The sequence below is a fragment of the Triticum aestivum genome, chromosome 3B (genome assembly GCF_018294505.1).
Source record: "Triticum aestivum cultivar Chinese Spring chromosome 3B, IWGSC CS RefSeq v2.1, whole genome shotgun sequence".
NCBI lineage: Eukaryota > Viridiplantae > Streptophyta > Magnoliopsida > Poales > Poaceae > Triticum > Triticum aestivum.
The window spans coordinates 485,745,256-485,757,413 of record NC_057801.1 but is presented as its reverse complement, the minus strand read 5'-3'; the positions used below and the strand labels follow the sequence as shown (position 1 = coordinate 485,757,413).

The following is a 12,158-nucleotide window of genomic DNA, read 5'->3' as shown; positions in this document are numbered from 1 at the left end:
CAGCCGGGCACGGCGACAAAGCTCCAGCCCGCAGACAGCAAGTCAGCGCCCGATCCATCGGTCAGTACGACATGACCGCTCAACCATGACGGGAAGAGCATGGCGACAGTGCATCCCTCGCCGCTGACCGGAGGAGGCGTGGCTACAGTCCGCTCCGCTGACCCAGGCGACCGGCGTCCGTGCGGCCCGACACTGTGCCAACTGCTACGTGACGCGGCGGGCGACGTGCCATAGTGATGTCCTGCATACTAGTCCCGCAGCTGGCGGCCCCCACAGCCGGCGGGCCCCACGAGAAGACTTAGACGCCGACGCTAGGGCCCCGCCCTCATGTAGATTTACTCTTGTACCCTCTAGGGCCGGCCCATAACACCCCTCAGGAGCCCTCATGCAGAGGGTCTTCTTCCCTTTCGGCTCATTCCACACACACACACACTCACACATGCATGAAGAAGTAGAAAACTAGCTCTTCTTCCTCCTCCACCCAAAATAGCTCAAGGAGCACCATTGTAGCCCTCTTGTGATCCATTTAGTAGAGGTTACAGGACTAGGGGTGTTACCTCCCACGGAGGGCCCCGAACATGGGTACATCGTGTGTCTCGCATCGCTTGTCCCCAATCTCGCTTTCGGAACCCATTGGCGTCCTCTGGCCCCAACCACGTTCGGTAAGCTTACCCATGGCATCTGCCATGAGCATACCATGACAGTCCTGGTGCTGGAGAATTAAATCGCCACCGCGGTTGCCGGTTCCACAGATCATGGTATGTCGTTGCCGCCCAGAACTGAGGCTGGAGTTGTCATACCATGGGCATGTTTGGGGTGCTGCAGGCGACGAAAGATGTCCTTGGTATTTTAGAGGAGTTTCTTTGAACACAGTACAATTGCAGATGATCACATACACGCACATACACTCACCATATGAACACACACACCAACCTCTATGAGCACATATGAGGTAGTGATTCGACACAAACATGTTAAGATTGACGAAGTCATCCCATACGCCTCATAGTCAACGGAAACATCTCTCACCGAACGAATATCGCCGAAAAATAATAATAAAAATCCAGAAAAACACAAATGGCGTTAAATCTAGAACTTGAAACATGGTAGGATGGTCCACCTCCACCACAAGGAATCCAGGAAAATGAGGGGGCTGGTGTTTCAGAGGAGTTGATGCTGAAGCAATTTACGTTGCTCTTAAACCGGACGTGCGGCGGAACTGTGTAATAAGGCCCGTACATCTGTGTTATAATTGCAGCCGTACAAGGTGTACAGCGCGTTATTACTACACATGGGTATGGCCACATTACGGATTTATATAGGACTATGATGTGGTCATGTGCATGGACATAGGTCATGCCGCGTTTGGTTGGCTGGTGGGGCGAAGGGAGGTGAATGCTGGCACATCGACGCGTTCCAGCGTCCAAAAGAAGGACGAAAAATGGAATGAAAATGAAGTAGTCCGTGATCCGGTGATCTGCGCAGATTCTCCGCTTGGCCGTAGCACTGAGTGCAGGATCGCACATCCACACTGCACGTACCTGGAGCAGCATTGCATTGGTTGCGCCACGAGTACCACGGAAGCAATTGCTCACACTTTCCCCGGTGAAAACCATTTCCACGAGTGAAGTTTACCCATGAGGCCACGACGGGTCTCCGTGGAGTCCACGGTCCAAAGTGCCAAGGTGCAGCGGCGGAGCAGCGCTGCATCGTTCGCCGCGGCGCGGGATGCGACGCACGACCGTCCCACACGGTGTTGTCTTGTCGCTGGCGTTGGATCCTGCCAGGTGCCGACGAGACTCTGCAGTCCGGACGAGAGTATAGTAAACCACCGCCCGAGTCAAAGTCCTTGTGCTCTCCTGCTCATTCTTTCTCGCTCCCTTAATCACCCTGTCAGCAGGAGTTTAGGGCCCTTTAATCGCGGGGATCTGCACGGTTCGAACCCAATCAAAGCACCCTCCATCCATCAGAGACAGATTTTGTTGTTTTGCCCTCGTCCGCTTCTCAGGAGCAAAGTCACCTCGAAACTGTTGTGGCATGGCCAGCTGCCACAGGATCAAAAGTCCACTCGAGTCCAAGCCAGCGCCCCTCTCCAGGAGAAATATTCCTTGCCTTTTGCTCACGACTGGCTATAGCGGTGGACGGACCGACGCACAAATCGAAGGACCCAACACAGACACAGCCACCTTTTGACGGTGTGGTGGGCCTGAGACGGACGGGGAGCCCTGGGCCAGAACGGAGGAAGGAACGGAGGTAACCTGTTCGCCCCGGCTTTCTTTATCCCAGACCCAAGATAGAGTACGTACTCACTGTAATCTGCCCCTGATTCTTCTATGTTACGCCTTTACCCTCGATAATGAAGCCATTAGATAGACCGTCCAAAAGCTGATGCTGGAGAGAAGAAGCTATTACCAGTGGATGGTGAGTTGTGACCAGCAAGATAACCTAAAAGCATGACCACACGTCGCTCTCCTCTCCTGCCGAGCCCGATGTTTTTCTTATCTTGGTGTTCTTATTATGCTTTTGACTGACTTGTCCGAGAAGGTCTTCATGTCTCAACTAGATTTTTTCTTCTAAGCACACGCATGAGAGCGACGTGTCTTCTTACCGAGAAGCCCAGCTGCCCATGACACAGGAGATACATATGCATAGAGGAAACTGAAGCACAGAAACGCTTAGTTTGGCAGCAATGTTTTTAGAAAACTGTGGTAATTGGAAACCACGGTATTCCCGTGGGTGGTTGAGGAATACTACAGTTTCTTAAAACCAATGTTTTTCTCAGTTTTACATGTGTTTGGCTGGTGTTGTTTTATCAAAATTTTGACCCAAGTATTAGCGTGGATGACTGAGTAATTAGCGGCTGTTAACAGTGGCCGGCGGCATGCAGCCACCATGCACACGTCCGCTCGATCTATAGATGCTAGGATCCGGAGTTAATTACACGATAGTACCACAATTGGGGCCGTGGTGGCGAACTGGTACCAGTTTTGAAAATTTTTACGTGTCAGTACCACGTTTGGACCGAACCGTTGCAAATCGGGCTAAACTTCGTATTTGTACGTATTGACGCTGGAACTGACCGCCCGGGCCCGCGCGTCAGATGCCACGCTGGCGAATCGGCACTCGCCCGCTTGCTCAATAGGTGTCCGGCCCGTGCTCCACTCTGTTCCTCCTCGCCGTCTCTGTTCGTCGACGAACCCTAGCTCCCTGCACGTACGGCGATGGCGGCGGCGCCCCCGGGCGGTGGTGGCGGCAGCGGCGGTGGCGGCGACGGCGATGGCGGCGGCGCAAACCTTCCCCTCTTCGGCATCGGCGCGGCAGGAGGAATCGAGGGGAGATCTACAATCGAGGGCGGCGATGGCTACTCGAGCTCTGAGTACTCCAGCGACGACGACGAGTTCATTGAGCCCGCACTGTCCATGGAGCAGCGGGTACGGCTGGCAAAGCAATGGGTGGCGAACACTAGCAATAGCCATGAGCTGACCCACGGGCTCGGCGGCGTCCTGTAAGTTTCTGTTTCTGCCTCTTTTTTTCTTCTCATTTATTTGCTAATTAGGGTTATAGTGTACTGATTAGGCAAATTGCATGTGAATTGTAGTTTATATGAAGACATATGGAATGTTAGGATCCATTTTGACAATAATGATCTGTTAGAGAGGAAATTAAGCTCTTCAGATGTGACATATCTAAATATGGTTGCATTGATGGAAACCCAAGGCTTTAGTATTGATGATTCACTGATGTTTTACATGGAGACCCCAGGAGAGCAGGGCTTGGAATTGGTTGATAGTAATGTTAAACTACAGTTGATCAAGAGGCAGAATGAGGAGAGTTTGGTGCTTAATTTGCTATTTAGGGCTTGTCCACCAGCTGTCAGTGTACCACAGAAGGGTTTTGTACGGAAGCAAAATTTAGATATAACTGAATATTCTGAGCCTGTTGTTTTTGATCTTGCCGATCCTCCTGTTTATGCTGTTGATCATCAAGGTGTTGCTTATGAAGGTCAGAGTAGCAGTTATATTGCAGCTGTAGGCCCTACTGTTTTAACACAAGAGAGCAGGAGTGTTCTAAATCCCAAGTTAAAAGAAGTTGTGGAAGAAGAACAAGTTGGCTATGATGGCAGTTATGCATGTTCATCTGAAGGATCTGAAGGGCAGTATGATAGTGACATGGGGGATTTAAGGCCTAACTATAATGAGGAAATGCATGATGTTGAAGACATGGAGATGGAAGAGGAAAATAGACAGAGAGAGGAAGAAGTACAAGAGCAACATGAGGAAGAAACAGAGGATGAAGAATCAGAAGAAGAATTAGAGGATGAAGAACAAGTGCATTATGAGGGTGACACAGAGGTAGAGGAATTATTTGAGTTGGAGGATGATGACCCTATTGTTCCAGAAGAGGAGGAAAAAATATATGTGCCAGCAAAGAAGAAGCAGAAGTTGCAAGTAAGGAGGGGACCAACAACAAGGTCACATTCCAGTGTTTTAGAAGAAGTGCAACCTGATTGGAAACCATCATCAGATGAAGAAGATGATAGTTTATTGAAGGACAGTGAAGATGATGGGTTTGAGCCACTAGCATTTGTGATACCTCAAAAAAGGAAGAGTAGGGCAAAGAAGAGGCCAGCTAGAGTATGGTACAATGAGGATTTGGAACAACCACACCAACAACTAAAACTGCATATGTGCTTCAAAGATCAACATCAATTCAGAGATGCTCTGTTGAGCTTGCACATCACTCAGTGCAGAGACTTCAAGTATCACAGGAACTCAGATCAGAGGATCATTGTGCATTGCAAGAATGAACATTGTAAGTTCTGCATTGTGGCAGCTGTTATAAAAGGGGAAAACACTTTTGTAATTAAGAAGATGAGGATACAACACACCTGCCCTAGTTCTACTGAAACAAGCAGGGTAAGTGCAAAGTGGCTTGCAAAGCAATATGAGCCACTATTCAGATCTGATGTCAGTACTAGCATACATACACTTATTGATGCCTGCATGGAAAAGTATGGTGTGGATGTGCCCAAGGCTATGGCATATAGGGCAAAAAACTTAGCTGTTGAGGCTGTGTTGGGAGATCATAGGAAGCAATACCCAAGGCTGAGAGACTATGCTCAGACTGTGATGGATACAAACCCTGGGAGTAGAGTTATAGTCACCACTGTAACTCCAAAATCCACTGAAAAAATCCCACATCCAGGACCAAGATTCCATGCCATGTTTTACTGCATCAATGGAGCAAGGGAGGGATTTCTACAGGGCTGTAGACCATTCATTGGTTAGTTCATTTTATCTTGTACACTACTTTGATGTTGTTAGTTTCAATAGGTTGCACATATAAATGCATTTGGCATGTTATGTTTACTTCCTGTTTTAGGTATTGATGGATGTTTTATCAAGCTGACCACTGGTGCACAAATCCTTGCTGCCACTGGTAGAGATGGCAATAACAACATATACCCACTGGCATTTGGCATTGTTGGACAAGAGGACAAAGCAAACTGGTGCTGGTTTCTACACCAACTGAAGATTTGTCTTGGAGGAGAAGTTGGACAGTATGGTCCATATACTATAATGTCAGACAGACAGAAGGTATGTTTATCCACCTTGCTTTGCCTGCTAAATATGTGTTTACATGTGTATTAGACAGTAGCTTAGTTGTTTAAATTGTGTGCACCAGGGGCTATTATATGCAGTGAATAGAGTTTTTCCTAACAGTCATCAAAGATTCTGCTTAAGACACATATATGCAAACTTCCAGAATGCTGGCTTTAGGGGGGAGGACCTTAAGAAGTGCATGGATAATGCCAGTTATGCATATAATGAACACAAATTTAATAAAGCAATGGATGATCTCAAAGCTGAGAGTGTGGAAGCTTGGCAGTGGCTTAGTGCAATACCCAAGAAAACATGGGCTAGGCATGCATTTGACACAAATAGCAAGACTGACTTGGTTGTCAACAATTTGTCAGAGGTGTTTAACAAGTACATCCTAGATCATAGGGAAAAACCAATAAGAACTATGTGTGATGGCATAAAGGATAAGCAGATGGTTAGGTGGCACAGGAATAGAGAGAGTGGAAGGGAAGCTAGATGGGAGATCACACCACATTACAGTGAGAAGTTGGAGATTGAAAAGGAAAGGGCCAGGTACTGCAAACCCATTCAAGCAGGTGTTAACTTGTGGCAAGTAACTAGTGGTGAGCAAACACATGCTGTCAATTTGGAAGTTGAAACCTGTGGTTGCAGAAAGTGGGACCTCAGTGGTTTGATGCCACTGCTGCTACAATGTGATTTATTTTGGTTTGATGCCACTGCAGCAACTGTTGCTGATGATACATTGTGCTTTGTTTTGCTTTGATGACACAGCACCAACTTGTGCTCATGCTACAATGATATACTATTTAGAGTTTGATGCCACTACAATGTGTTTTCTTTTGGGTTTGATGCCACTAAAGCAACTTCTGCTGATGCCAATGGATATCTTGATGGTTCTGTTGGGGATAACTTGATGGTTGATGGATTGATGCCACTTGGGTGGATAACTTGATGGTTTACGGTGGCTCGGGGTCGACGGAACCACCTTAATCTAACCATTAGGGTTTATGGTGGCTAGGGGTCGACGGAACCAACTTAACCTAACCATTAGGGTTTATGGTGGCTAGGGGTCGACGGAACCAACTTAACCTAACCATGATGGTTTACGATGGCTCGGGGTCGACGGAACCACCTTAATGTAACCATTATGGTTTATGGTGGCTAGGGGTCGACGGAACCAACTTAACCTAACCATGATGGTTTACGGTGGCTCGGGGTCGACGGAACCACCTTAATCTAACCATTATGGTTTATGGTGGCTAGGGGTCGACGGAACCAACTTAACCTAACCATGATGGTTTACGGTGGCTCGGGGTCGACGGAACCACCTTAAGCTAACCATTATGGTTTATGGTGGCTTAGGGGTCGACGGAACCAACTTAACCTAACCATGATGGTTTATGGTGGCTCGGGGTCGACGGAACCACCTTAATCTAACCATTATGGTTTACGGTGGCTAGGGGTCGACGGAACCAACTTAACCTAACCAACATGGGCTTCCAATGCATGATATAACATAACCATATAATATTCCAGTGCTAACATAACCATCAAATAGTCTTCCAATGCTAACATAATCATCTAATATAAAAATATAAAACCTATTGCAAGAGAAATCATAACTTTTAGTCTACATCTCATGGCACAGAATATCTGATCCATCTTCCAATGCATGATATATCATCATTTCAAGTCTAGCCAACATAACACACAATACTTACTGGAGTTCAACATATTATAGGGTACACAGCAGGTCCATCACAAATACATAGTGGAGTTTGAGTTTAAATGCATAGTTCATCCTTTTCTCACAAAAGGATGAAAAGCATATCTACTACATACATACACAGACATAGTTCACAATTAGTAGAGCCATACACTACACAACCATCATGCCCAAAAGGTCAGCATTACCCACTAGTCTCATATTCATTTTCTTCACTTCTCTAAGATGGCCTGGATCCCCTTGATCTTCTCCTTCAGCTTCTCCTCTGCCTTCATCAACTCAGCAATCTGAAGCTTCAACTCTAGCTTCTCTTGGGTGAGCTTCTCCTCAGACTTTGTGAGCTCTGCATTCTTCAACTCCAAGTTCATCTTATCTTCACTAAACAATTGCTTGTCTTTAATATGCTTCAACTTCAAGTTCTGGATGACTGTTGCTTGTGCTCTTGTCAGGTTCAGTAGCACTTCATAATTCTGCTTAAGCTTCTCAAACTCTGCATCTTTCTTTGCCATCTGTGCCTTCATATCAGCCAGCAGTTCACTTCTGCATTGCTGCTGATATGTAAGGTTATCCTGCAGATATCTGAAATCCACCACCCTGTCCTCCTGGAAGCTCATAAGTTCATGCACATCTTGGACTAACTTGTCATAGTTGGCCTCCAGCTTGTTCTTCTCTTCTGTCAGATGGTGGATAGTGAAAGAACTTTCAAGATTATCATTCACCCTAGCACTCTTGCTATCTTCAACCATGGCCCACAGCTTCAACAATGCATTTTGCATTGTTGGGGGCCACTGGTGATCAACCCATTCAACAAACCCACAATTCTGCCCTTCCTGCAAAAAGGCAAAAAGATAAAAAAAATAAACATGTTACTTCAGAAGCACAGGTAAATAACTAGTGCAAAGCAATAACACTGTACATTGGTAATAATAGCACCACTAAGCTACACTAGTAATTGAGATGTACCTACCCACTAAATAACAACATGACAAATTACAGCACCACTCAGCTACAGCTTTGAACTAGATTTTGCTAATCGCTACAAAACAAGAGAGAGCAATCTCTAACTACAAATTTGGTGAACTGCCAAAGCATATGCAGTACATACTATCCACCTAGATACTGTCAAACCAACAATAATATGACACTATCAACCTATATATGAATATGCCCTTAATAATCAGGCCTTGTACTCATGTTCACTCATGTTCAATATGGCACTGTCAAACCAACAATAATATGACACTATCAACCTATATATAATATCCCACTATCAGGATAGAATTCATACCGGCTCTGCACATGCTAGGAACCTTCTCCCTGTGTCTGTTCCTTCAAATGCGACAAGCCTCTCAGATGCCTTGCCGTGCTTCTCACATGGAGACATCGTTTCCAGCTCAAGCCCCTGGTAATCTGGATCTTCAACGCTGAAAGGGACCTGCCGAAGCTCGTACAATCAAAATGCCCAAATCAAAACCCAGCGAAATCAACCAAATCAAAAAGCCCCAAATCTGAAACCCTAACCCTAGACCTAGCTCAAGGAAAATCACCTGGTTAAGCCCATCCGTGGATGAGGTCGAGTGCATGTACGGCAGGCTGGACGTGTCCTCACTGCTTTCGTCTTTGAAAACCATGGCGGGCGGCGGCGCTCCGCTCCGGCAAAGCTGCCGGCGGTGACGAGGGCGACGAGAGAGGAGCAAGGAGGGAGGCAGGAGCGAGGAGGAACAGAGTGGAGCACGGGCCGGTCCGGTTCGAGCCGGACCGCACCTATTGAGCGAGCGGGCGAGTGCCGATTCGCCAGCGTGGCATCTGACGCGCGGGCCCGGGCGGTCAGTTCCAGCGTCAATACGTACAAATACGAAGTTTAGCCCGATTTGCAACGGTTCGGTCCAAACGTGGTACTGACACGTAAAAATTTTCAAAACTGGTACCAGTTCGCCACCATGGCCCCAATTGTGGTACTATCGTGTAATTAACTCTAGGATCCGTAGAAGATGTCGATCCTTGGTGAGCTTGATTCGCTCATGGTGAAGAGAAGAGATGGAGACTAGCACGTGGTAAACAAATCTAACTGAATCGATCCACGAGATATAATACATGCCGTTTACCATATACTAACACAAACAGGAAAAGGATCGCAGCTGGATACTATTATCTCGAGTACATGGCAATGTCAACTGCGATCGCCTCGATCCTTTCTCTCCACTCTGTCTAGAAAAAAGAAGGCAGGGCCTCTTTTCCAGATACTCCAAAAAGACCATGGTTTCGGGGATACTGTGGTTTACAAAACTTTAATTTTTTCTGAAGCCAAACGCATCAAAGTATTCAAAACCACGAGTATTTAACCAAAAACTACCACATTTGCCGGAAACGTGACAAAAAACTACCACTCTACGTTTTTGTGCGAAAAACTACCAAATTTTTCCTAAGCCGTGGCAAAAAACTACCAACTCGCGTAATCGCTCGCTTTGCCCGCGCTAACCCCTATTCTGACCGGTTGGGCCCGCCAACAGTTGCCACGCGGGCTAACTGACGCCCGGCGCGCGCGGACGGCCGTTAACGGCCCGTCCCCTGTCGGAACGGCCGCTGTCGGTCGGGTGCAGGTCAAGATCTGACCCTTTCCCCTCTCGCTGCACTCTCTCCGTCCTCTCCCTCTCTCTGAACTAGGTGGCGGCGGCGGCGGCAACGATGGCGGCGGTGGTTCCGGAGGGGGGCGTCGGAGATATGGGTGGTGGTGGCGGCGGCGGCGACGCAGGTGGCGGTGGCACAAGTTTGGACGCTGCGGGCTCAGTCGACAATTGGTTGGGGAGCACCAGTCTCGACGCAGGCCGGCTCGCAGCAGCAGGAGGCACAGCTCGCCCAGTCATCGCCAATGGGTTGCAGGTATGGAAAATATCATCTGCTAGGTTAGCTGCTTCAATCTGCCAAACAGGTTAGCTGCTCATGAATTGGTTAGCTGCTTCAATCTGGCAAATTAGTAATATGTGTTTGTTAGAGCTTGTTGGACATGTGTAGTAAACTGTATTGCACTTGTAGCTCTGTCATTTTCAATTGAATTCATGAGCACCTATTTCTGCAGTTTTGCTGACAAGAAGTGGGAGATATGGTTTCATTTAGAAGGAAGAAACCCTGTGAAAAGGGTTATATATGAGTCAGATATATCTTTTGTTACTCTACAATCACTCATTGCTAGTGAAGGGTATGGGCAGAGTGATTACATGTACTATGTGAAGGAGGAGGAAATTGGATCTACAAGAGTAAAGTATTTAGGTAATGAATCTAGTGTTCATGAAATGTTGGAGTTTTTTAATCATGTCAATGTTGTGAACGTAAGGGTTGTGAGAGATGTTGAACCTGCAATAAGTACACAGGCTATTCAGAATTACATGAACACTCAAGAGAGTTGTTGTGTGCAAAAGGTTGTGGAGCAATCTGAGTTTCAGAATGAGATAGATGATAGAAAGGCTCAGCTTGAGAGGAGCAGGATTCAAAGAGAGGCAGATTTGAACCACTTTGAAGGAGACACTGAAGTGTCTGAATTTTGTTCTGATGATTCAGTTCATTCAGATGGTAGTGCTGAAGCTGTTCAACAAATGGAAATAGAGTGTGCCTCTGAAGAGGAAACACCATTGCAAAGTACTGCTATTGTGAAACATGTGAAGAACCCTGGGCCAACTAGCAGATGTCACAATGAGGTAGAGAAAAAATGTTTTGAAGATTGGTTTCCTGAAGCAGATGAGTTTTGTTTTGCTGGTGATCCAGGCATAAGTGATGAGGAAGAAGAAGATGAAGTTGAACTACCATACATCATGAAGAAGGCAAAGACAAAGAGTAGTAAGAAAAAGATGAAGGAAAGAGTATATTTTGACCCTTCAATTCCCAATTCACATTTACTCTTGTGCAAGAGCTTGTGTTTTGATTCTGTTTACCAGTTCAGAGAAGCATTAAGAGATTTTCATATAAGGACTTTGAGGTCTTTTCACTACCACAGAAACACTCCAACAAGAATTATTGTTTGGTGTTCACAGAGAGAGCATGGATGTGAATTTTACATCTGTGCCTCCAGGATAGCTCATGAAAGAACATTTTGCATTAAGAAGTGTAACATGGAGCACACTTGTCCAGCATCAGCAGAGAACACAAAAGTTACTACTAAGTGGCTTTCCAAAGAAGTTGAGCCATCTCTTAGAGCAGATCCTAGAGCACCTGTGGATTCACTTATTAAAAACAGCAAAGTCAAGTTTTCAGTTGATGTATCAAAGAGTGTGGCCTATAGGGCAAGGAGGAAGGCTATGAAGGTTGTACAAGGTGACCAGAAGGAGCAGTACTATAGACTGAGGGACTATCTACAAGCAGTTCTTGACACAAACCCTGGTAGCAGGTGTGTAGTTACAACATTTGAGGACCCAGAAAACCCTGCCCCAACTCCTAGATTTAAGTACATGTTCTACTGCTTGCATGCATCAAAGCAAGGATTTCTTAATGGTTGCAGGCCCTTTATAAGTAAATATATAACTGCATTATGTTCAAAATATCTTGTTGTAATTTTTTGGTAGCTAATTTGGGTATGGATGCAGGGCTTGATGGTTGCTTCATCAAGCTAACCACTGGACAACAAATTCTTGCAGCCACAGGAAGAGATGGCAACAACAACATCTACCCCATAGCCTTTGGTGTGGTTGATAAGGAAGATTCAGAAAGTTGGACATGGTTCTTAACCCAGCTAAGATGTTGCATTGGAAGTGGAAGCAAATTTGGAACCTACACCATTATTTCTGACAGGCAAAAGGTATGCAACCTATCTTAGCCAGTAGTTCACATAAATATAGTTA

General features: G+C 46.2%; 2 protein-coding genes across 2 annotated transcripts; one reads left to right on the top strand and one right to left on the bottom strand.

Annotated features, from left to right (window-relative positions):
- Window positions 1-3,419: 3,419 nt before the first annotated feature.
- On the top strand, window positions 3,420-6,366 carry LOC123067554 (uncharacterized). The gene is made up of 5 exons (XM_044490301.1): window positions 3,420-3,505; window positions 3,599-5,283; window positions 5,383-5,597; window positions 5,686-6,155; window positions 6,255-6,366. The coding sequence occupies exons 1-5, from the start codon at window positions 3,420-3,422 to the stop codon at window positions 6,364-6,366; spliced, it is 2,568 nt and encodes an 855-aa protein (XP_044346236.1).
- Window positions 6,367-7,541: 1,175 nt separating this feature from the next.
- LOC123067553 (uncharacterized) lies at window positions 7,542-8,960 on the bottom strand. Its single transcript, XM_044490300.1, has 3 exons — window positions 8,877-8,960; window positions 8,618-8,764; window positions 7,542-8,159 (listed from the first exon to the last, which is right to left on the bottom strand). The coding sequence occupies exons 1-3, from the start codon at window positions 8,958-8,960 to the stop codon at window positions 7,542-7,544; spliced, it is 849 nt and encodes a 282-aa protein (XP_044346235.1).
- Between the last annotated feature and the right edge of the window lie 3,198 nt (window positions 8,961-12,158).